The sequence below is a fragment of the Chelonoidis abingdonii genome, chromosome 5, assembly GCF_003597395.2.
Source record: "Chelonoidis abingdonii isolate Lonesome George chromosome 5, CheloAbing_2.0, whole genome shotgun sequence".
NCBI classification, from domain to species: Eukaryota; Metazoa; Chordata; order Testudines; family Testudinidae; genus Chelonoidis; species Chelonoidis abingdonii.
This window is the reverse complement of record NC_133773.1, coordinates 117,983,317-118,006,823: the sequence shown is the minus strand read 5'-3', so window position 1 is coordinate 118,006,823 and position 23,507 is coordinate 117,983,317. Positions and strand designations below refer to the sequence as shown.

Here is a 23,507-nt window from a genome sequence, read left to right as displayed (position 1 = left end):
TATTAATAATGCCTACTTGTATGTATATCTAACCTTGAAGAAGAGAAGTTCAGCTATAAATGATACATGATCCAGCTTATTTATAGTGATGTCAAAGGATTAATATTAACATTAATTTAAGGTCATATGTAGCAAAAGTACATGTAACCTATGTGCATCTATGCCTATAGGAAAAATTCAGTTCCTTTGAATTATATTGTTTTATTTGCCAAATATATCATAATTCCCCTATATAAATCAATGGTACAGCCACATCTTGAATACTGTGTGCAGTTCTCATTGCCCCATCTCACAAAAGATATATTAGAATTGAAAAAGTTAGAGAAGGTCAACAAAAATGATTGGGTAGCTGGAACAGCTTCAATGTGAGGAGAGATTAAAAAGACAGGACCTGTTCAGTTTGGAAAAGAAATATTAAGGGGAGATATGATAGAAGACTATAAAATCATGAATGGTTGGAGAAAGTGAATAAGGAAGTGGTTATTTACCCCTTCACATAACAAAGGAACAGTGGTCGGCCAATGAAATTAAGAAGCAGCAGGTTTAAAGGAGGCAAAAGAAAGTAGTTCACACAATGCGCAGTCAACCTGTGAAAATTGTTGCCAGGGGATGTTCTGTAGGCCAAGAGCATAAATGAGTTCAGAAAATAATTAGATAAGTTAATGAAGGTGAGGAGCATCAATGGCTATTAGCTGATTGAGGATACAAGCCCACACTCTGGGGTTGCTGAAATTGGACAATGGGGGCTGGATTACTTGAAATTGTCTTGCTCTGGTCATTCCCTCCAAAGCATCTGGCATTGGCTGCCGTCGGAAGACAGGACAGTGGGCTAGATGGACCATTGGTCTGAGCCAACATGTCTGTTCTTATATTCTTATTACCCATTGCTGTGTAAGTATAACACCGACAAACCTCAGTCATAGGCAGACAAGGTCAAACCAGGGACCTCTGGAGCTTAGTGCATGAGCCTCTACTGCATGAACTAAAAGCCAACTGGATCTTAACCAAGACTGTAGAGCAAACTCATTAATTTCTCTCTTTTATGTGGTCCCAGTGCCACTAGATGGGACAGAACACCACACCCAAAAGGTGTGTGGGTTACATAAGCAAATGTTGATAGTCCTTACTGTAAATGCAAGATGACAAGTCCATAAATTTGAATTTTGTCCAATTACAACCTCCTACATAACAACACATTAACACAATAATATTCTGCTCTTAGTAAGAAGTATGCATCCCCATTGATGTCACTGTATTCCACAAGTGTAAGAGAGGATTTTGGCTAGTAACTTTTGCAGAAAATGCCTTTTCTTTGTTCTTTTTAATTACAGAAAAATGACATAGACTAAAAGGGTACGAGGGGAAAGAGAAGTACAACCAAAACAGCAAGAGTAGGCTCCATAACACAATGTAATGATAGAAGCGGATTTAAAAAAAGATGTACATTACAAGGACTCTTCTTTTTCTTGGAGGTGTAGCTGAATCTGAACCTTGGTTAGCTCTCTTGAGCTGACCAGTTCAGTTCAAGACAGCCTGAGTACAGCTTAATGATGTTATTGTCGATATACTGATTATTAAAACCTTAGAAAGGGAGGCAAGACACTAACTTGGTTAGCATAACCCTATGACAGGCTACTCCACTGCTTCACTCTAATTTCATTAGGTGAAATCCTGATTTCAGTGGGGCCAGGATTTCACCCATTGCCTCTTCACTACATGGCATATATGTCTGAATTGTATTCCTTGCTGAGTTCAGTCCTGATCTTGCAAAGAGCTCCTCCCGGGGTACAAGTCTGTTCATGCAGAACTGGCAGGCTCAGGGTCTTCAACTGTTTTGGTAGAGCACTGGGTCTAGAATAATGACTAAACTGTATTTAAAAAATGATAACATAGTTCATAGTAGCCACTGTTATCATAGACAACACTAGGTGGTATCCAAGTACTAACTAAGCCAAAACTTTCTTAGCCTTTATAATTAAACGAGATTAGGTCTTTTCAGCCCAACAAGGCCAGCTACCTTAATACATCCAAGTGTTTCTCCCTACCCTAACTTGCATATTTTATTTATACCAGAATTTATTTAAATCTGTATCCTCAATGTTTGAGTTTATTGCACTAACTTTAAAACTATATCAACTATTGTATGGGTGGGAAGTTGAAAATTTTAAGGTGGGTTGGTTATTGTTGCAGGAAAAGAGAGTATTGCTTTTCCTCAGCTAATGTGCCACACAATGTAGAGATCGTTTCCACTTTCTTTTGGCAAGCAAGATATTAATATGATGCCCTTTAAGTCTAATAGAATGTTTTCAGATTTTTCATGTGACTGGTCTTTCCAATATATTTGTATTGATACTTAATATATCCATACATACCTTCCAATTTAATTGGGAACACGTAGTGAGAGAGAAAGTCAAGTGAGCAGGAGTGTGATTAAAATGATAAATATTTCGCTCACAAAATTCGGGGCAGTGTTTCATGAATTGGTTAGCTAGCATGTATGTAACAGTAAGTTGAGTACACTTAGTTTAAACATCATTTAAACTTGTTTCATGGTCATATGTTCCCCCCAAGTGTGGGGTAGATGCTAGGGGTCATTCAGGACTTTGTACAAAACCAGTACCAGAGTCTGTCTCTCAAACTGTGCATCACAGCAGGAAAAGATGTCTCTGCCAGAACTCCATCTGAGAAGTACAAGCTTCAGCTGTAGTTCCATCATCACCCTTTTAGTGGATGCAATGTGTGCTCCTTTAAATGCCTAGCCAGCTGTCTGATTTGCAAGCAAGGCACATGTTAGTGGTCCTAACTTCACCCTGCCTCTTTTCGGGTAGCTAGAGTCCATTTGGGTGCTAGCAGGGAGCAGTACCTGTGCTTCCCTGAGACTCATGGCACAGAGAAGGGGAAATGCATCCAGCACCCTCTATTTTCCAGCTGAGTTCTATAAAGTTGACCAAAATTGAGCTTCGCATGTGAAGATTCCAGCTAAAGGTGTACTTGAGTTGATAGATCTGAAGTGACTCATTAATAGGTTAGTGTAGCAGGTATAATGGGGCTTCCTTGAATCTCAAATTCAGTCAAGGCAGAAAATGCCTACGCAGATTTTTATGAAGCTTTCCAAAGCAATGTTGTTTCTGGACAACAAGTAAATGCAAAGAGACATTTAGAACAATTGTGCGATACCAACTATACCTATGACAAAGCTATAGTAAAAGTAATAATAAAAATCTTGGACTGTTGCTAAGAGAATTCCCTTTTCTCTCCCAGTCAGAGTCTTATATACCCTAATCATCTTCTTCCATCTTCCTGAATTTAAGGGGTCATCATTATATTTAAGCTCAGTCATCTTCTCTTATTCAGTATGTGCTATACCTGCAAGTACAGTAGTTGATTTTCTAAGGTATACACCAGCAAGCACTGTGAATCAAAGGGCAGAGATTAACCTTTCAACACCACTGTGACTAATGACTTGGTTAGATAATTATCATTTCTGCTTTCAGTCACAGGGAGTGGTAAGGCTAATATATTAGATTACTTTAAGGTGCTGTATTTTATTTTGTACTTTCCAAGGAATGAGCACATACTTGGCTGAGAACCCTGAAGAAATCAGTTCTCTAGAAAAATACCAGAGTGACTGTACTTTACACCTACAACTGCAGAATTTTCACAAAAGAAAGTAGCTGTATTGCTTAACATTTGAAAGGCATTCATAGGAAATCCTTCCACTTAACAGAGCAGACCAAATAACTCAAAACCTTGCCATGGCCAATCACTTAACTATAAGTTTGAATTTGCTTCAGTCAAGTCTGCGTGCAGCTCTCTTCTGTTCATTTTTTGCAAATCTGTTTGCCAGCAGAAATTTTTGCAGCAATATATTTTTGGAAAATGAGTGATGATTTTGTAAATGTGACTATTCACACCAGAATCCCCAAGTGTTGCGCTTCAAAATCGGTGAAAACAGTAACATTTGACCTGCAGTCTGTGTCCAGTGGTAGCTAACGCAAGAGGTGACATACTGCCAGAATTTAACAACTGATTCTTTCAAAACTGTTACACCTCAACGTGAAATACATGTGACTGTCCAGATAAAATACACTCATTCCTGACAATTGTTCTTAACAGCTGCAGCAGTGGTGGATCCTGTTCTCCATGGAGAACCCTCCATGAGGTCCCATAGTGAGAGAGAGAGGTAAGGTGTAGGGATGAATGTTGCCAAGTCTCACAAGGGAAAAAAAGGTGGCACTGCCTCTCAAAACAAGCCCAACCCCTTTCAGTGCTTGCTTTGTAATGAAAGAGGTGCTCTGGCACAAATTAAGCACCGCACACACCAAAAGGGTCAAGAACAGTGAGAGAGTTTCCTCTTCAGGCTTGGAAAGGAAAAAGCTCAAATGTTTGCAACAGAGTTTAACCAGGGCAAAGAAGGAGGGTGGGGGGGAAAATGACGGACACGTCTCTATCTTTCCAAAGTCAACAGCCAACACCAACTTTGCAAGGCCTCCCTCACCCTTCACACTGCAAAGCTGGGGTGAGCAGTAAGCTCCTCTAGCACATGAAGGGACAGTCAGGCAGTGAGCGAAGGGCAGGGGTAGGGATGGAACTAAGCAGGGGCGGGTCCAGGCTCCAGCACGCCAAGTGTGTGCTTGGGGCAGCATGCCGAGGGGGGCGCTCTGCCGGCAGGCAGGACTCTGGTGGAGCTCCCACAGGCGTGCCTGTGGAGGGTCCGCTGGTCCCGTGGCTTTGGTGGAGCTGCGGGACCAGCGGACTCTCTGCAGGAATGCCTGCAGGAGGTCCACCGGAGCCGCGGGACTGGCGACCGGCAGAGCGCCCCCCACGCCACGCCGCCATGCTTGGGGTGGCGAAATGTCTAGAGCTGCCCCTGGCACTAGGACAAGGGAGGGAGCGAGGCTAGGGAAAGGGAGGTGGTGGCAGGAACCATTTGCTGGGGGACTGCCTGCCGCCAGTGGGACTCACCTCCTGCAGCACAGGGGAACGGAAGAGGCTGGAGCAGCAGCATGTGTTCCAGTTGGTGGTCATGGCTCAGAAGGGCAGCAGGCTCATGGACCCAAAGGTGGCTGGCTGGGCCCGTGTAACATGGTGGCCGGTGACTGCTCTACTGGCTGCTCTAATCCCCTTGCAGCACCCGGAGGGGCAGGGACTGGCCAGGCCCTCCCGTCCCACTTTCTGGCTAGATCCACTGCTCTGCCATGGGTCTCAGGGCTTATCATGTCCTCCCAGCACCACCCCTTTCCCGACATGGTACCCTTCCTCCCTAGAAGTACAGCCAACCTCCATGCCCAGAAGCCTAGCTGGGGAAGCCAGCCTGACAGCTGCAGGCAGTGGAGCCCCCAAGCAAGAGGATGTCTGGCCAGGGAAGAATCCTGCACATCCTGACATTCCCCATTCAGGAGGCTCTCCTAGGGGCAGCAATGGGTGGGGAGGACCCTACCCACCATCCCATCCCCAGAGACAGGGATCCCAGGGGAGAATAGACAGGTTCCTGCCACCACCTTCCTAGCCTCGCATGGTAAGGCACATTGCCACCCTTACTTCTGCACTGCTGCCGGCAGTGGTGCTGCCTTCGGAGCTTGGTGACTGGAGAGCAGCAACTGCTGGCCAGACACCCAGCTCTTAAGGCAGTGCTGCCGCCAGCAGCAGCACAAAACTAAGGGAAAGGTGCCTATTACAAAAAAGCCTGAACAAGCAACTTCCAAATAAAACAAGCCCCAAAACCTGCAGCCCTCAGATCGGTGACTGGCAGTTCGATCAGGATGGTGATACTAAGACATCCATTCAATCTAAATGCACTGACCTATGGACAAATTCTTAAGTGTTATGTAATCAGGTGCCAAATTCTAAATGTTGGTCTTCTAATGCTGACATTGTAAAATAAAAGACTGGTGGAATAAAGAAAATATCTTTTATTCAGTACAATATTGTCTAAGTATTTTTTTTCCAAATTTTTACTTAAAATTATTAAATCAATAAATTAAAAAAGCCTCTCTGAGGTTGAATCCAGCTTGGGCAAGTACACAAAGAATGGAGAGAGAGAAAAAGCAGATACAAATCTTCATGCAAGCAACATTGTATGTGATGTTTGCATCCAGAAGCTGGTACACAAGCAGCCATACCTGCCTAACACAGCCTGGTCCTGAACCACCCTCCATCTCACCATCAAAGATTAATGTACACAAATTTAAGTCATATAAAGTATTGTAATTATCTGTCCAGAATTCAATGAATATTTGGTTTCATTGTGTCACTTGATCTACATATTATAGATCTTGGGCCAGATCCCTCCATTACAGCTGAAGAGCTTACGTCTTAAGTACTTAAGTACTTGTCTATATGCAGGATTTGTTCTGATTTCAATAACTGATGGTCAATAATACATGAAAATTCTTCCAGTAGGCAAGGAAAGCCATTATTTGCAGTTTCCAGCAGAGGGGGAGCCATAAGAATTGCTGAAGTAGGGACTAATCCCAATGTACAAAAGGCCTTAGAAGGGTAGCCTTGTAAATCATGAATGGAAGCTATATTTGACCTCGATGTTCTTGAAAGGGAGAAGAGAGGAAGAAAGGGAAAAATCTGTGGATCTGATTCTCATTTGCAATAAGGGCAGATCTACACTTAAAATGCTGCAGCTGCGCTTCAGATACTTATGCCAACAGGAGGGCTTCTCCTGTCAGCATAGGTACTCCATCTCCCCGAGAGGCTGTGTTGACAGGAGAAGCTCTCTTGTTGACACAGCACAGTCTATAGTGTGGATTCGGTTAGTTTAACTGTATAGCTCAGAGATGTGGATTTTTTCCTAGTGTAGATCTAATTTCCTAGTGTAGAGTGGAAAGCAAAGAAGCACCACTCTGGCAGCAAAAAGGGCCTTTAATATGGGTGCAAATGTAATTTACATTTACTTTTGGAACCTTTATATAACCGGAGCAGTGTTCGGGAGGTCTTAACATAAATGAGAATAAGGCCATTAATTTCTAGAGGTTAATCCAACTAATGGCTCCTGAGTGGGTGTTGGTTTTCAGTGATTCTGAAGCAGAAATAGATGCTATAGAATTAAGAAACAATCATGAGCAACCTTTAAAATTTACCAATATTGCTTAAATCCTTCACTCCCATTTTTCAGTATAAAGAAGATATACATAAACATACAGAAAATAAAGGAAGTTCCTAGGTTGACTGTATTTCTGCATCCAACAGTGTTTTTTATGAGCAGGTATCCACAGAATCTTTTAAAATCTACCATGAAACTGGCGTTGTACTGCCAAAGAATTTCAGGGGTACCGGTTAAGAAATGAAATATGAAGGTAAGTACAGTAGTCGGTATATCTGTTTACAGCGTATTCATTGTACCTGACATGTCATATCGAAATAAGTATGTGAGGTATCACTTTAGTAAGAATTAATTGTATAAGCAGTTTAGAGAACCTTGCTGTCCAGTGCCATTTTAAAATTAAAGCCGCTAGTGAAAAACAACAAAAAGTGTAAAGTTCATGTGGTCATTCACAATAAAGAGAGAAAGTCCAGATACTATATTTCAAAGATTCAGATAATTCTGAAGGATTTTGTTTAAATGAATTTCTTATATATTTCTCATATATGAAACAGATAACACAATCTCAAGAAAGCATCTTCTGCAATGAAATATTTTAGTTCCTTCATATAGGGACCTAATACATTATGTAACAACCATGAAAAACAATACAAAATGTCTTCAAATTTAACAAGTAGAAAAATATAACTAGTTTATATGGCAATTGTGAAACTAATACTGTACAGAAGTATTTATGGATTTTACAAATAAATTATAGCTTAAATGCCCTTTTTTATATAATTTCTAAGCGTACACTGAAACTTAGGCTCTGAAAGCTTATCAATAACTTAACACAAATTAGTGCCAGTCAAATGTTCTGCCAACAAGCTCAAAGAATTTTCTATTAGGTTCATGAAAATATTCATACAGTTTATCAAGTAAATGAGAATCTACATGAGGGTGTGCTCTTCCTTTTGACTCATGTAAACAACGTTCCCTACCACTATCCCTTAGGCAATAGAAGCCTTTAGTTTTATTGAAGTAAAAGTTTGAAGCATTTATTTGAGGTGATAACCTTAGAAACCTCTCTACTGTCTCTATTTCTGGGAAAGGATCTTTGATTAGTTTATCCCCATCTACAATGTGAATGCGATCAAGAGGAAAATACTTCAACCAGTTTTGCATGTGAAAGTAATATAAGCTTCTGTTTATTGCCTTGTAGTCCACGTTGAGTTCACCATCTTTAATCAGGAATTCTTCAATGGATGGATATGGCTTGTGCTTTTGTACATGATTATAGAACACTTGGGTGTAATCAGATAGTACTCTCTCACTTGGGTCTCTCAAAATAAGGAGTAGTCTCATTGACTGGTTCATGTTATAAACTCTTTCAGGCACTTTGGGTGAAGTGAAATAGGCTGGGGTTTTTTCTACTGTGATCTGATGGGGATAAGAGAATGGCATTTGATTCATATACCACTGCAATCCATTTCCATAATGATCCTCCCAGTCAAAGAAATGGACTTCACTTTCTGCTGCTGCAATATCTGGATGCAGACTCAACATCTCTAATAAGGCTCTTGTTCCACCTTTTCTTACTCCAATAATGATAGTTTGTGGTAGCTGCCGGCAAGATCCGTTAAAATGAATGTTTCCTTTGAAATCATTTTTGAGAACTGTTTTCTTTAAAAGCTCTTTCTGAACAGATTGAGAAGTGGCCTCAGCCTTAGAAATTACAGTTGGTCTCGAAGGCACTATACGAGGTTGAACCATAAGCAGCAAAGCTCCTAGTAGAAGAGCTGCCATGGCAGAAGTTCTTAATCTGGTTTCACTCAACCAGGTAATGGGGCATGGATTGATTTCCACATAGAATGGTTTTGAAAAGTTGTGTTCCTTTTGCTGACTGAGCACGTATTTTTCAAGTAGAGTAGTCACTAGGGAGGAAAGAGAAACATATTAATATATACTCAAATATATCACTGCTAAAAGCTACATTGTTATGTTAAATATCATCTTGGTTTCTGCAACCTATCAAACTTTCTATTTCTCCCAAGGGTAGACTCCAACATCACAGGATATTATTAAACTTTCAAAGACAAGTAAATATAAGAACTGCATGAGGAAACATCTTTCTGCCATTTAGAGAGAGACACATTATAAAGTTTTGTCTTTACTCTAAAATCTAAGATGCCTTTAAAGTGGGATAATTTCTCATTTATGTAAATGACTTCAATGGGTTTGACTGGTATAACATGAAAATTTGATATAATTAACTACAAGCGTGAGAAATGCCTTGGAACCAAACCCAGAAAGATAAAGGGTAGGCCTGGGCCAGAACATCCCTGCTCCAGTTTTTGGCCCTTTAAAGATATGAATTCTTGGAATTGTAGTCCCTTGAGAGGTCAGGTAACTGTAGCCTGGCAGCAGAGCCTGCTGGGAGGGAAGTCAGGCTATTAAAAAAAAATAGCTGCCTATAATAGCAGGAGAGTTAGAGGGGGTATGGTATCTTACTATGGGGAAGCCTGAGAAAGGACTGGGACAAGGCCTGAGTGGGCAATCACTTGGGAAAAAGTGAAGTAGGGGGGTTTAAGTGAAGCTGACATCCAGTGCACATAGGTTTCCTGGGCTGTAGGCTGGAACAGAGTGGGCTCCCTTATGGTGCTATCAACAGAAGATGGCAAACCCCCACAATGATGGGGAAGAGGAAGATGTGCCCTGAGTTAAAAGACTAAGAGTTATGTATGGATTGTTGTTTGAAGCTCTTCTATGCCCTAGAATGGGAGGGATTTGATTTTCCCTGAGGGCTAGATCATAAACACACTAACTCTTCTGACCAAGCAGAGGAGAAACTGAAGTACATCTGGAAAACAGAATCAGGGCTGCAACCTCATCCTGGAATGAGGTAAGATGACTATTACAAATGTACTATAGATTATAGCGCACTATGCTTTTGAGTTTTGGACCTTATCTTCTTGTGATTGCGCATGTTACGTTAACTCTGAATGTTTCTGCAAAATGTTGAACAAGTATTGGTGATGATAATTAGCCCCAGTCAAATGCTGGAGCACATCTCATGGATATTACTGTCACTTCATGAGATGATTAGCAAAGCCCACAGACACATTATGGTATATCAAGTTAATTTTCAGCAAGATGTACTGATTCTATAAGAAGATTTTAAATACTCCAGTTAAGAACTAATACTCTTAAGAATCAGGATGGGTTGTTTACAAGCTGTTATCAAGTTGCATTTTAATTTAAGAAAATATGATCCTATCTTTTGGTGCCCATTGTGATTGATTTTAGACACTGATTGGCCTGTTCTGTCATGTCAGATTTAGTGTGAAAATGCCAGCTATGCCAGTTAATTATCTTTTGAGCTAGACACAGGTGGTGTCTATACAAGGATGGTCTACTGAAATTTCCCACCATTCTAAACAGCAGTGGGCTTGTATAGACAAGGCTCCAGAGAGCTACCAGTGTTGTCTATCCCTAGTCAGAGTTTAAAGCCACAAGGAGAAAGCATCTGATTGCTGTGACTTGCTAGGGCAGTGAAATGCTAAGGTTAAGCATGGGACAGCCCAGAATGAACAGCTGAAAAAGCTGGAGCTCTGAGCTAAACGTCACCTGCCTGAAAGATTGGGGCTAGGCACTGGAAATGCTTCAAAGTCTGAAAAGACATTCCAGTGACGATTTCACAATAAGTCAATTCTCTGAAACAAGAACTAGTGATAGTTTCTGGTTAATAAAGGGCTTTTCAAAGAGCTTTCCTTGTATTTACAAAGGGCTTGACTGCACCCCAAATGGGGGAGGTTTGCTTTCTTCAGCTGTTGCTAATGGTTACCTGAGCTTTACACCTCCTCTTGGTGGCTTCAACAATGGTTACAATTAAGCTATACATACTGCTAGGAAGTTGGGGGAGGGGGCACAGGGACCCAGAACTGAATAGAAGCACGGAAACCATCCCTCTTGCAGATTGAGAGCAGAGTCATGACCTGTCCTGTGGTCCTGTGGAGGAGGGGGTACCACAGTCTTTCTTGTGATGTATCACTCAAAAATATGATATAGTGAAACTGTAAGCTTTCTTTCCCTTTTTGCCTCATCATAGGTTTTATCAGGCAGCAATGTGGCTTTGTGTCCTTAATCTTTCTTTTATTCTCCTCTTCCCCGCACGCGCAGTTCTTGCCATGCCTGTAACTTTCTTATTAACTCACAAAACTATATCAATAAATATAAACCAACTAAGAAATTATACCAAAAATATGGCACCCACTGATGTCTAGCATGCAGTTAACGCAGTTAACGCCACATTTAGTTACAATGTGAGCAAACATTGCAGCAACAACCTGCTTAGGTGGGAGGCTGCTGGTCAGAATATTAAAACAACAAAATATCAAATCTTGATTGATTTTGAGGTAATTAAGGGAACAGCCACTTATTCCACAGTAGTATGTTTTAAGCAAGCAAGCTCCATAAATAGTAAACCCGAGTTTTCCTGTTGACTCATTCAAACAATAGCTCAGCCTTTTTTCCTGTTGAACGCCTATTATTTTCCAGTAAGTTATGCTAACATTAAAGAGGCTGATTGAACAAGCCCATACTTACGTGTAGTCACATGAAAGTAAACTAGGTTACCAGTAAACCAATGGCTCTGTGCAATAATTATCACTTGAACTATTTATTATTAGCAGACTTTAATGAAACAAACTGACTTTATTATCTTATGAACTATGCCTACTCAGTAAAAGCTGTGTCATCTGGCACTTTTTCAACCAGAAAGCTCTATTAACAAGCATTTTTGATATCTCCAAATACAAATCTTCAGTCTAGTAACCGGGACTAGTATACTGCCCAGAAGGTTATGCAATTGCACATTCTACACTCTAATTTTATGCAAAAGAAGATGATAAGTAAGCAAGCTGATATCAGGGATTTATTCAAAAAAGCAGCTTCCAGGGTGTGTCATAGGGTCATTACAAATTCAGACCAATCTCCTACACCTTCTACATCTACAATGATAATTGATGTTGATAACGATGATCCTGAGGCACTGCAAGATCCTGATGTGCCTTCTGAATCAAAGATTCAATTATGTTCAGTATAGTTTTAGTGTTAAGTATATTGTTAGTGATCTAGGTGTACGCCACGCGCTGCCCATAGTGATATGTAGTTTCATAAGATAAAGTTTTCTATACAGTAGGTTATGGGTATACACCTAAGTGCTTCAACAAACCAACCACCCTGCTGTGCAGTGCTACTACTGGATTGGTGAGTACCTGTATGCTATTTTATACTTCATTCATTGTATTGTATTCTAATTCTTCGAAAATTGGTATTCCATTGGTAAGTATAACTCTTAGTTAACTTAACTTTTTGAGTAACCAGCTCTCCCCAATCCACACAATATGTTGGATAACTGTAAATAGTGAATAAAAATAGAACCATCAACTGGCTGAAAGGATTGTTTCATGCCAGTCGTGCCATTTATTTTTTTTTTACCCAAGTCCTTTTACCTAGGAAGGATATGTCATAGGAATGGTTTTGGGAGAATGGAGCATACAGTGAAGAGACCCTACGCTGCTACATTCTTGGAGTAACGTAATGTAGTATTAGGCCCATACAGAATTAAATGTGCGGTATTATTCTGGCAAGCTGACCAGGTGGACCTTGAGTCTCTGAGGAGCTCCAGTGACTTCTCTTCTTCTCTTTACTTGAAACACTTGTTTCAGATATTAAACAGCTTTGTATCATGAGACCTCATAGGAATTTTCCCATAATGTCAATCCATCTGATTCTTGTATTGCCTTATTTAAAAACTATATATTTTACTATTTGTAGTATTTGTCCTCTTTGCACATGTTCAATTAACAATGTCCTCAGCTGTGCAGTTCAAAATATATTCCTTTTTGATTACTGAATACACCTCTACTCCAATATAACGCGACCTGATACAAGGCGGGTTCGCATACCAACGCAGTAAAGCTCTGACATGCTGCTCTTAGCAGTGTGTTAAGGGTGCCGGGCCAGCCCGGGGATGAGAGGTTCGATAAGGGGCAGAGGGTCTCGGAGGGGTTCAGGGGCTCCCCTCCGCCAGGGTCTGGGGGGCAGGAGCTGTGGGAGGGCACTTCTGGGGGCCCCGCAGTCCCAGAGGATTAGCGGGGGCCCAGAAGCAGCCCGCTCTGCTTCCCTCATCCTGGCCCCAGCCGTGTTGCTCAGGGGAGGGGGCTTGGGGTAAGGGATTCCCCCCTGCACTCACCAGCAGCAGCGGAAGCAGAGCAGCCCGGCCCCAGCCCGCTCCACTCTGCCAGCTCCCAGTCGCAGCGCTCCACTTCCTGCCACAGGTGAGTACGGGGGGCGTCCTGTCCCCAAGCTCCCCGCACTCACCTGTGGTAGGAAGCGGAGCACTGCGGCTGAAAGGTGGCAGAGTGGAGTGGGCTGGAGCCGCGTCGCTCTGCTTCCCGCTGCCAGTGAGTGCGGAGGGCGTCCTTTCCTTAGGCTCCCCGCTCTCACCGGCGGTGGGAAGCGGAGCAGCCCAGCCCCAGCCAGCTCCACTCCGCCAGCTCCCAGCCGTGGCGCTCCACTTCCCGCCACAGGTGAGTGCAGGACCTTTCCCTAGCCACTCCCCAGCGAAACGGCTGGGGCCGGGGCAAGGAAAGTGGAGCGGGCTGGGGCCACGTCGCTCCACTCACCTCCACAGGGGCATCCTTTCCCTAACCTCCTCGCACTCACCGACAGCAGGAAGCGAAGCACCATGGCTGGGAGCTGGCTGAGTGGAGAGGGCTGGGGCCGGGCTGCTCCGCTTCCCACTGCTGTCAGTGAGTGCCTGTCAGGGGGTGGGGGTGGATAGGCTTCGGAGCAGTTAGGGGACAGGGGAGTTGGGTAGGGGGTGGGGTGCTGGGGGTGATTAGGGATGGGGGTCTCTTGAGGGGGCGGTCAGGGAACGAGGAAGCGGGAGCAAAGCAAGTTTGATATAACATGGTCTCACCTATAACGTGGTGAGATTTTTTGTCTCCCGAGGACCCCGTTATATCAGGGTAGAGGTGTAATTTGTGTTTCTGTTTTTTTAAATGCACTCAGTATCTTAATTCTTTGTTATGATTTGACCGTTACTGAGTCACTTATTTTTGTTGTGCTGCAGTAACACCACAATATTAGGTGAAAGCTCATGGTGTCATATGGGTGTAATTCGTAAAGTGAAAAAAAAAAGCTGAAAATTGCTGAGAACTTAAAAATTAGACAGTAACAAACCAGGAATCCCAGTGATGACTGAACCTGCTGATATTCTATACAAAAAGCTCTCAACCATGCTTGTAACTGTTTCCATCACTTCACACTAGCTCTAAGGAGATTCCAAGCTTCAGTGTCAATCTTGGAATCTTGTATCAATGATGGACAGTAGCACTTGTGCATAATATTCCATATAAATTTAACAAAACATTTGTTGTATGGGCAAAGTGATATCCATGAAAAAAAAATGCATATACATTGGTTTGTTACTTCAGCTTTCTTCTCTTATGCCCTCCTCAGGTGGATATTAGCCAAATTACTAATGTGTATATTAGGATTGCAGTAGTTTATATAAAAATAAGGATGCTAACATACACTATATAGCTTTGCAATTTGCAAACCTGAGAAATGTTTTGGCAAGAAAAAGCTCTTAACAGCTATTCTGCCAAATTACTTTCCTGCTTCAAGAATTTCTTTCACTGTTTCCATAAGTCATTTAGAGCACATGACTTCACAGAATGAGTATGCATTCCAGATTAATACAAAAATTTAACTGACAGTATCATTAGTATTGTATCTGCTCCATGTAAATGAGTGAGTTGGTGCAAGAAATACAGTTACTGTTAAATGGTGCTTTGAGGATTATACCTATAGACGTTTTAAATTTTGAATTGCTTTTTCTTAATCTCTTCTGCAATTTTCTCAGATTAATTAGCAAAACAGTGGTCACATTATTTATTCAATAAGATTCACTGTGGAACAATCAAATCAGTCTTCACAGTTATCATTAACTTTGAAAAAGATTTTAGCTCAGAAATAAATAGACAACTTTTTTTCTTTGTAAATGTAACTAGGAAAGAAGTGAGAGCTGTCATAATCCCTGAATTGTATTGAGGGTTTTTTAAAGCACATCTGTCTCTCTCTATGGTACTTATATGGTCTCATTACCAGAGTATCTGAGTGCTTCACAATCTTTAATAACTCAAGGGGCATTTTAACTAGACCTGATTTGAACTAACTTCATTTTAATGTAGATATTAAATACTGTTTAAGACAAAATTTTGGTCAGTATCAGTCACTTCACTTCTCATGTGGGAAAATGAGAAACTGAGAAAATATAGGCTGGGACTTTGAAAGAAGCCAAGAAATTTAGGTGTCCAGCTCAATTTAAATTCAATAAGTCAGCAGTTTAACTCTTGAAAATCCTACCACGATGACTTGTAAATCAGTAGCAGAGCTTGAAACAGAAGTCAGGTCTCCTGATTCCCAGTTCTATGCATTCTTTTAACAAAACAAAACAAAACAAAACACACCAACGATTCATTATCTGTACTTAGAACCATGGCCCCTTAAACAAGAACATAGAAGACCATTCTTAAACTAGGTACATACACAATTCTAAATATAATAAGATTTTAACAATTATGTGAATCCAAAAATGCTTCTCAGACCCCCATCAATAGAAACTGCAAGAGAAAGAGACTCATTGCTACACCACAGTAGTCTTATACAGATGACAATTTGTAGTGGTGCAGAAATTATGAACTCCCTGTGGTTCTGTCTATACTAGGCTTTTTCCCCTGACATATCCTGCTTGTCTATGCCAGCAGCAGCCTTTCTGTAGGCCAGCCTCTGATATTTAAACAGTTTATCCCAATGCTGCTCAGAGCAGGTCTAGATGATGCTGTGGCTAAAAGGCCAACAGCTGTCAGAACATTGCCTGTGCTAGGTGGTTGGAAGGAAACAAAGGAAAAAAAAGACTTGCAGACAAGGTATCTGGGCCTTACCCCTCAGGGTGCTCAGTATCTTCAGTTCCCCAGCCTGAGATGTTCTCAGCGCCAGAAAAGATCAGTCTCTTAATTACATTCTGCCCTTTATTACACTTGTACAACCTAGGTCCCAGACAGTCTTCTCTTGTATGAAAATCCAAAGGAGTGGGGCAAGACATTTTTGAGAGGAAATCTCCATGAAGAGTTCCATTGGAGCCATCCGACCAACTACGGCTGCTGCAAGGATGCTGATAGGAAGGGGGAACAGCTATATTAACTCCTTCATGTGGCCAGGGGGATGAATTCCTGCTGTGACTCACCTGCCTCTCCCATCCGTAACCCACAAACACACACAGCTCTAGGTCCTGCAGTGAAGAATGTATGATGCAGCCAAGGCATCTGAGTCTCCTATTCTCCCCCACATGGTTCCTTGTAGGGAGAGTTGCACCTGAAGGACCTCTCAGTGCAGACAACTAAAGGGGCACAATCTGGCACAAGAGATGGGCCTGAATGAAAATGCCAGATTTGAATGCTTCTTCTAGAGGTTAGGCTCATCTCTAAGGCAAATTCCTTACCTCTAGAAGGAGACCAGAGCTGCCACTCCCCAGGAGAGCCTCAGGCTCTCCAAAGCAGCTGGATATTTGCACACAATAAGCTGATCAGAACTTAGACTTCAATGCACCGTGGATGCCAGACTTCTTGTAATGAATTGTGCTCTTGAATTCTACTGTGGAATATATCACCTGACATACAATACTGCACTGTCATTTAAAAAGGTTTGAAACTATCCAGACTGCACAACCCTTAAATGTACTAGACTGGCTTATTTGTACTGAGACTATGTCCAGCTGAACTAATGTAAACTTTGCAGTACTAGTTCTCTGGAATACAAGCAATTTTTTAAACCAATTAAAAGTAGCCTTTACAAATAGATTGTGTAAGATAGTACTGGTTAAAAATGAGCTAGACTTGTCTGAGTATTTTTGAAGAATTTCAAGGATAATTTCTCTACAGTATGAACACATCTCTTGTACAAAGAAAATGAATGTCTGACTTTATATGTTCTCCCTATTTTGTTTGTTATATGCTGGGTTCAAAACACTTTAGCTAGCATTTTGGGACTAGTCATCAGAAAACTCCCCAATATATCTGCAGGACTTCTAGCAGAAACTGCCATGAGTACTGAAATGGGAGCTCTTAAAGTACAAAGTAGCAAATATTTTAAGTTGGCTAATAGCTGTCTTATAAAACATTTTTGTTTCTTCATAGGAAACACTTTTCCTGTAATAGTTCCCGCTACAAGAAAACTTTTTCCATGCCCTCCTCTGGAAGAGTTTCATCTCACACCTTCTCTCTTTGCTGGTTCTAAATCCATAAGAATATTTTCTCTGTTTTTCAAGGAAAAAATTCAATGTAATATAGCTTTTAAGTAATACATGGTAATAAAACATTCAAATTCTAGTTTTCTACTGTAATTACCTGGAAGTGTCTGTGTTTGCAATGAATTGTACAAAGATGAAAGTATATTAAAAGAAACAGTACTGTACACTGCTTGAGCTACTGAGAAATCTCTGGGGCATAAACTATTGATTACCTCTCGTAATACAAGAAAAATGCCCATCTGTGTCTCAGTAGGAGAGGGAAAAACTTGGAACAAAATAAAGTCTCTCTTAATCCTCTACTATATTGGGTACTTGCCAAAATCTATGATTTTTTGAAAACTACTGCACCACTAATGGCACTACTTTTGTATTAGAACAAAAGAGTCTCTAACTCCTATAGCTAATGTGATACAATGGGAAATCTAGTCTAGTCTAGTTTTCAGTATGGTTGGAATCGAATAAAGTTGATCAAGAAAATGCCTTTTGCCAAAAAGCCTTAAGAAAGTTATGAGCTTAATTTAAATATATATTTGACTTCAAAATTACAGAAATCTCTAAACATTAATGTATGTAAATTTGCATGTTAAGGAAGCCTGACTTGGTGTTTGGCTGAAGTTTTACTATATTTCTGCACTTACAATGCTAAATACAATTTGTACAAATTAGTTTGATCATGATGAACATCAGTCTATAATTTTCTAAAGAATGGCTTAGTTTCAGTGTGAGCAATGAAGTAGGAGAAGTTAAAATAGATTAGTGATATATATATAACATCCTTTTGTAGATTTCCTTCCCTCTTCTTCCCTTTAAGGCCAGAAGAGATCAGTCTGATCTTTCATGCAAAGGAATAAGCCAAATCTTAACAGTGGTAAAGAGACAGCAAACACTTCATGTGGCTTGAAGGAAAATAGGTCACTGGAGATGGAGCTTTTTTACATTATGTGCTAAGATTAAATATCCCACGCATCCCAAAATGATCTATATTGTGTCTCAAGCCAAGATTTAATTTTTTTCCTAAAGAAGAGTTACTCCACTGCATCATCTAGCCTTCAAAAAGATACAAACGTCTATCTCAGAGTGTACAAGACAACATTATTTTTCCCCTTAAGTAAAATAGTTGGTTTTCTAACGCAGAAACAAAAAAGAGACCACCACAAAACAGGCTCTCACATGTCAGAGCTTTAATTGTCTATTATTTGCTATTGCATCAGAAACAACTCTAAGACAGTTACAAGCCCTTCCTGTTCCAAAATCCCACCCTCATTTTGTATTTTGAAATAAACTTTAAATAAAACTATCCTTTTTTGCATTCCCTCCCATCATGTAGTTTCTCACCTTGATTTGTAATTGCAGGCCCTCTTTCTACTAATAGTCTATTATATAGAAAAATCCAACCTTCTTTCAATTCATCTTCCAAGCTGACTTATACTCCTTCATGCCTGGCTCTGTGGTAACTAAGGGCTTTGCTTCAAGATCAGAGCAGAATGATCTGCCATACTTGGCTAAACCAGTCAGTACACTAGGCACTGGCTTCTGGAAGGAACAATCCTGCATTGGCTCTTGAAAGAAGACAAGATGAGCCAGCAGGTATCTTCCATCTCTCACTCCCTGGAAGTATGACTAATGTAGGGGGATAAGAGTTCAGCCAATGAGATGCCCTCTTTGTATATAGATAGTTGGGTAAACTCCAACTATCTATATACATAGATTCTCCAGTATCTGAATCATGGCAACTTTAGAGACAAATATTGCTATGTTAAGTTGGTGCAAATCCACTGCAGTCAATGGAATTACTCCAAATTTACATTTGTGTAACACACCGTTGTTTGACACTGACCTACCTGAAAAGAAAAATTAATTCCACAGATGTAGGCATATTAAAAAGGGTTAATGTCAAAAGAACAGATACAACAGTGTTCTAAATACAAGGGGTGCAAAACTGAATCTGAGGTCAGGAATACTAACCGCATTTACCCAAAATGCTGTATAATTTCAAGGGAAGTAGAACACATTCTTGTTTTAAAAGTTTAAAGAAAAGTAGATCTTATTCCACTAAGCTTAGGAGCTCCTAACACTGGTAAAAGCACTAGCGCAATTTATTTATATGCACTGCATTAAACATCACCCCCAAATGGCACATTTCCTTTCCATGAGGCTACACTGTGAAATAACTGGGGAGCATACACTGCAAGCGATCTCACTGGATTTGTGCAATGAACTGAGCAATTTCTGCTGTCCTTATGTACGCATAATAAGGAGCACAGCTGGATTCCTGCTGACCACTGCAGCGATCTCAAATGCTTCAAAGCTGATATATACAAATCTGGGAGGATTAAATTAATAGGACTTCGTAGTTCTCTCTCCCTGTGTTTCCTAAAAAGAAAGAGGCACAAGGTTTGGATAAAGATAACCTCAAACTATTCCACTACAGGGAGAGCAGGAAAAGACATAGAGAGAGAGTGTGTGTGTAAGTTAAAAAAAAGAGATCAGATTGGTTCTATTTCTCAGCTAAGTGTCTACTACTGTTTCTAATGGATGGAAGACAGGATACAAAGATCTGCCAAGTTGCACCCTGCTCAGGAGTGGATTTCTTGTCTGGGTGAGCGGTAAGGGGTGTGTGCAGCACACTGTTGGAGAAGGCTTATAAAAGCATCTTCCTCTGAGTGATTGTTTTGTGCAGTATCTCTCCCTAAGACCTTTACAGTCCCTCAATTTTGAAGCTGCATCCAGGCATTTTGCGGCAGCTTAATTCTGTCCCCCATATACTAGAAGGCAACAACTCACCTCCTTCCCCAAAAGCCAAGGTGAGATTCAATAATAATTAGCTCCCCCCTTAATCCCCCCAAACTCTCATCCAATCCTGGGTGATCAGATCTGTAGCTTGCTCTGTACTACCTGTATCCATTTCGGTTATATGACGCTCAGCAGGTGAGTCAATGCGAGGAGGAACAGGAAACTATTCTGCTGCTCACTACAACGCTGCGCTCAATTATTCTGCTTTCTCCACCCGTGTAGTTCCCCAGCGCCCGATGGCGAGGGTCCGGCTTTGCACTCTGGTGTCACTAAGCTGACCACAAGTGAAAACACCTGCCGCTTTCCCACAAACAGCCCCGGCCAAAACCTAGCGTGACTTGCAAACCTCAGCAGGCCAAGTGCTTCCTCCTTTCTTCCCCGTTCCCCGATTACATGCGAGGGGCTGGGAAAGAGGACGGGCGCAGCATGGCCGGCTAGGGTGGGAAAGCCTGGAGCCTCCCGAAGGGACCCGCATGGCCGGAGGAGATCCCGACAAAAAGATAGCAGCCGCTCCAGTGCTCACCCCCCACCCCTCCTGCCCAGCGCAGGGCATACCTGGATTCGGCCTCCGTGCAGGGCCGGGCTCGCCCCCAGGGCGTCCTGAGTGGCGGGGGAGCTGCGCTCAGCGAATCTGCTGGTGCCAGATGCGGGGCTGAAATCCCGCCGCTCAGACACCTACCAAAGGGCGAGTCCCCACTCCGTGCCCGGTCCCGGCCGCCCCCCGGAGCGCCGCAGAGCCTGGTCGTACTTGCTCACCTGGGCAAAGTCTGCCTGAGTCAGAGCCGACACCGGACCCCTGCCGCCCAGTGCGATGCCCATGCGCCTCAACCCAGTCCAAGTTACCCTAAAACCTCCGCTCTAAGGCGCCTCGCCGCGCACTCCTCAACCGTCACCCCTTCCCCGAACCCCCGTTTCCAACTCAACCACGAACCTCTAGGGCATCCTTCATGCCCTGCCCCACACCGTCAGCCTACCGAACCCCAACTTCAATTCACCACCCAGACTTCACCCCTACGCACCCATGTGCCCCACCCCGCCCCCTCCAGCGACCCCCCAACTTCACTCCCCAGCTACAGCCTCAAATAGCCATTCCTATTATAGCCACCAACGTGCTCCTAAACCACCTCCTGTAAGCAAGCCCCCCAGCCTCACTCCCCGGGTACCACCCCAAACCAACCCCGATTCACCTTGCGTGCCTCCCAGCCTCACTCCCCGTGTACCGCCCCAAACCAACTCCAATACACCCCATCCTCACTCCCACCTGCCGCCCCAAACCCCAATACACTCCGCGTGCCCCCAACCTCACTCTCGCCTGCCACTCCAAACCCCAATACACCCCGCCTGCCCCCCAACCTAACTCCCACCTGCCACCCCAAACCAACACAATACACCCCGCCTGCCCCCCAACTTCAGTCTCCGTGTACCGCCCCAAACCAACCCCAATACATTCTGCGTGCCCCCAACCTCACTCCCACCTGCCACCCCAAACAAACCCCAATACATCCCGCGTGTCCCCCATCCTCACTCCCACCTGCCACGCCAAACCAACCCCAATACATCCCGCCTGCCCCCCAACCTCACTCCCCGTGCACCACCCACGCAACAAGCCCCGATCCGCCCCGCAGAGGAGCCCCTCGCTCACCCGTCTGACGCCGAACCGTCGCCCGGGCTCCTGCAGCTGAGGCCGCCCCGCTGTGCCATGAACAGAGACGCCGGGGTAGAGAGCAGCTGCGCGGGCAGGAGGCGCCCGGCTGGCCGCGGAGCGGAGCTAGGGACTGGGCGCGCTGGCTGCCACTGCTGCAGCCCCAGCGTGACAGGCAGAGCGGGCGAGAGGCTGCGCCGATCCCAGCGGAGGAGAGAAGCCTGGGAGCGAGCGCCCGCTGCTGCCAGCCTCGCTCAGGTGCAAACCTAGGACTCGGTACCTCCTCCGCCCGGCCCCCGCCGCCACCTCCGGGCGCCAAGTCCGAGCTCTGCGGGAAGGGGAGGCGGGGCCGACCTCTGCGGCTCAGCACAGTGGAGGGGACGGGGAGCCCCTACCGGCCGCCCTGCCCTGCGCTGCGCAGCGGCAAAGCCACCGAGAGGGGCGACGAGCCCAGGGGGGGACAGGCGGAGCTCGGGGCGAGCTCAGCCCTGGGGCGTGACACCTGGACAGCGACACGCTCCTCCCCATGCCCCTGGCACAAGACTCCGGGGCTGGCGCTAACCCGCTTTCACCCCACGCCAGGAAGCTGCGGGGCGCTCGCTGGGGCCTGATCCAACCGCCGGGCAAGCCGGTTGAAAGACTGGTACTGATATCACTGAGAACTGGATCGGGCCCTGGGAGGAGTGAGCTGTAAAGTCTCCGGGGTCTGGGCCTTGGCCCTAGCAGTGGAAACTCAATCTGCAGCTCCAGCTGATCTGCTCCCTCTCTTGACCTATTTTACAGAGAGAGCCCAACCATGAAATTGGAGTCCAGATCCAGTTAAGTCTCAGATCCCTGCCCCTCAAAATCCCCAAAACCACCTTCCTGTAACGGACTCCTGCAACTGCCCTAAGCCCTTATTCTGGCAACACCTGGGCATTGCAACTACTGAGGTGTAAAATTACTCCCCAAAGCAAGTGCAGGGTTGGGGTTCAGAGCTTGTAAAACTGCTTGCAGCAGGGCCTATCTCTTCCTATGAGTTTGCACAGTGACTACTAACACAATGGGCCTCTGTTGTGATTGGGATCTATAATAATAGGTATCAGTGCAATGTAAATAATAATTAGTATAATAACATCACTTTTGTTAATAAAAGTTTTTCATTTATGCTGCAGAGATGAAAAATACAGGTAGATGAGGCAGGTATAAATGTGATGAGTAAAAATACTAATGGGTAGAAATAATCTCAATATATACTTTAAAGTAGAACAATTGAAATAACACAAAGACTCTTCCTACCCTGTCTAAAATAATTTTACACGAGGGAAGCTAATGAGTGAGACTTGGCAATCAGCGTACTGTGTTACCTTTTAACAACCCTTTCGGCATTACTTGTTTCATTTCATGTTTGTTTGCTTGATTTTACAGCATGATGTACTAAAAAGAGATGAGGAAGGAAGCTGTACTGGGATTCATTTTAAGAAGTTCTGTCAATGTTTATCAAAAGTGATCTGCGTTTGCCAAAAGTGATACATGGTTCTTCAAGGCAAAATGTGTTAGAAATAGCACAAACATAGGACATCCTCCTCCTCCCACTGAAATAATGGTCAGACTTTCACTGATTTCAAAAGGAGAAAAGCAGACCCATGCAACACAAGAATAATTTGGGGTCAGTCAGTCAG

General features: G+C 43.3%; 1 protein-coding gene across 2 annotated transcripts; it reads right to left on the bottom strand.

Moving 5' to 3' along the window:
- Positions 1–5,945: 5,945 nt before the first annotated feature.
- On the bottom strand, positions 5,946–22,055 carry HS3ST1 (heparan sulfate-glucosamine 3-sulfotransferase 1). Of its 2 annotated transcripts, none has more exons than XM_032805763.2 (2): positions 21,847–22,055; positions 5,946–8,967 (listed from the first exon to the last, which is right to left on the bottom strand). In XM_032805763.2, exon 2 carries the CDS (start codon positions 8,837–8,839, stop codon positions 7,892–7,894), a length of 948 nt encoding a protein of 315 aa, XP_032661654.1. In that variant the 5' UTR covers positions 8,840–8,967; positions 21,847–22,055; the 3' UTR covers positions 5,946–7,891. The 2 variants fall into 2 exon arrangements, with proteins under 2 accessions (XP_032661654.1, XP_032661643.1); XM_032805752.2 differs by lacking the exon at positions 21,847–22,055 and adding an exon at positions 20,760–20,907.
- Between the last annotated feature and the right edge of the window lie 1,452 nt (positions 22,056–23,507).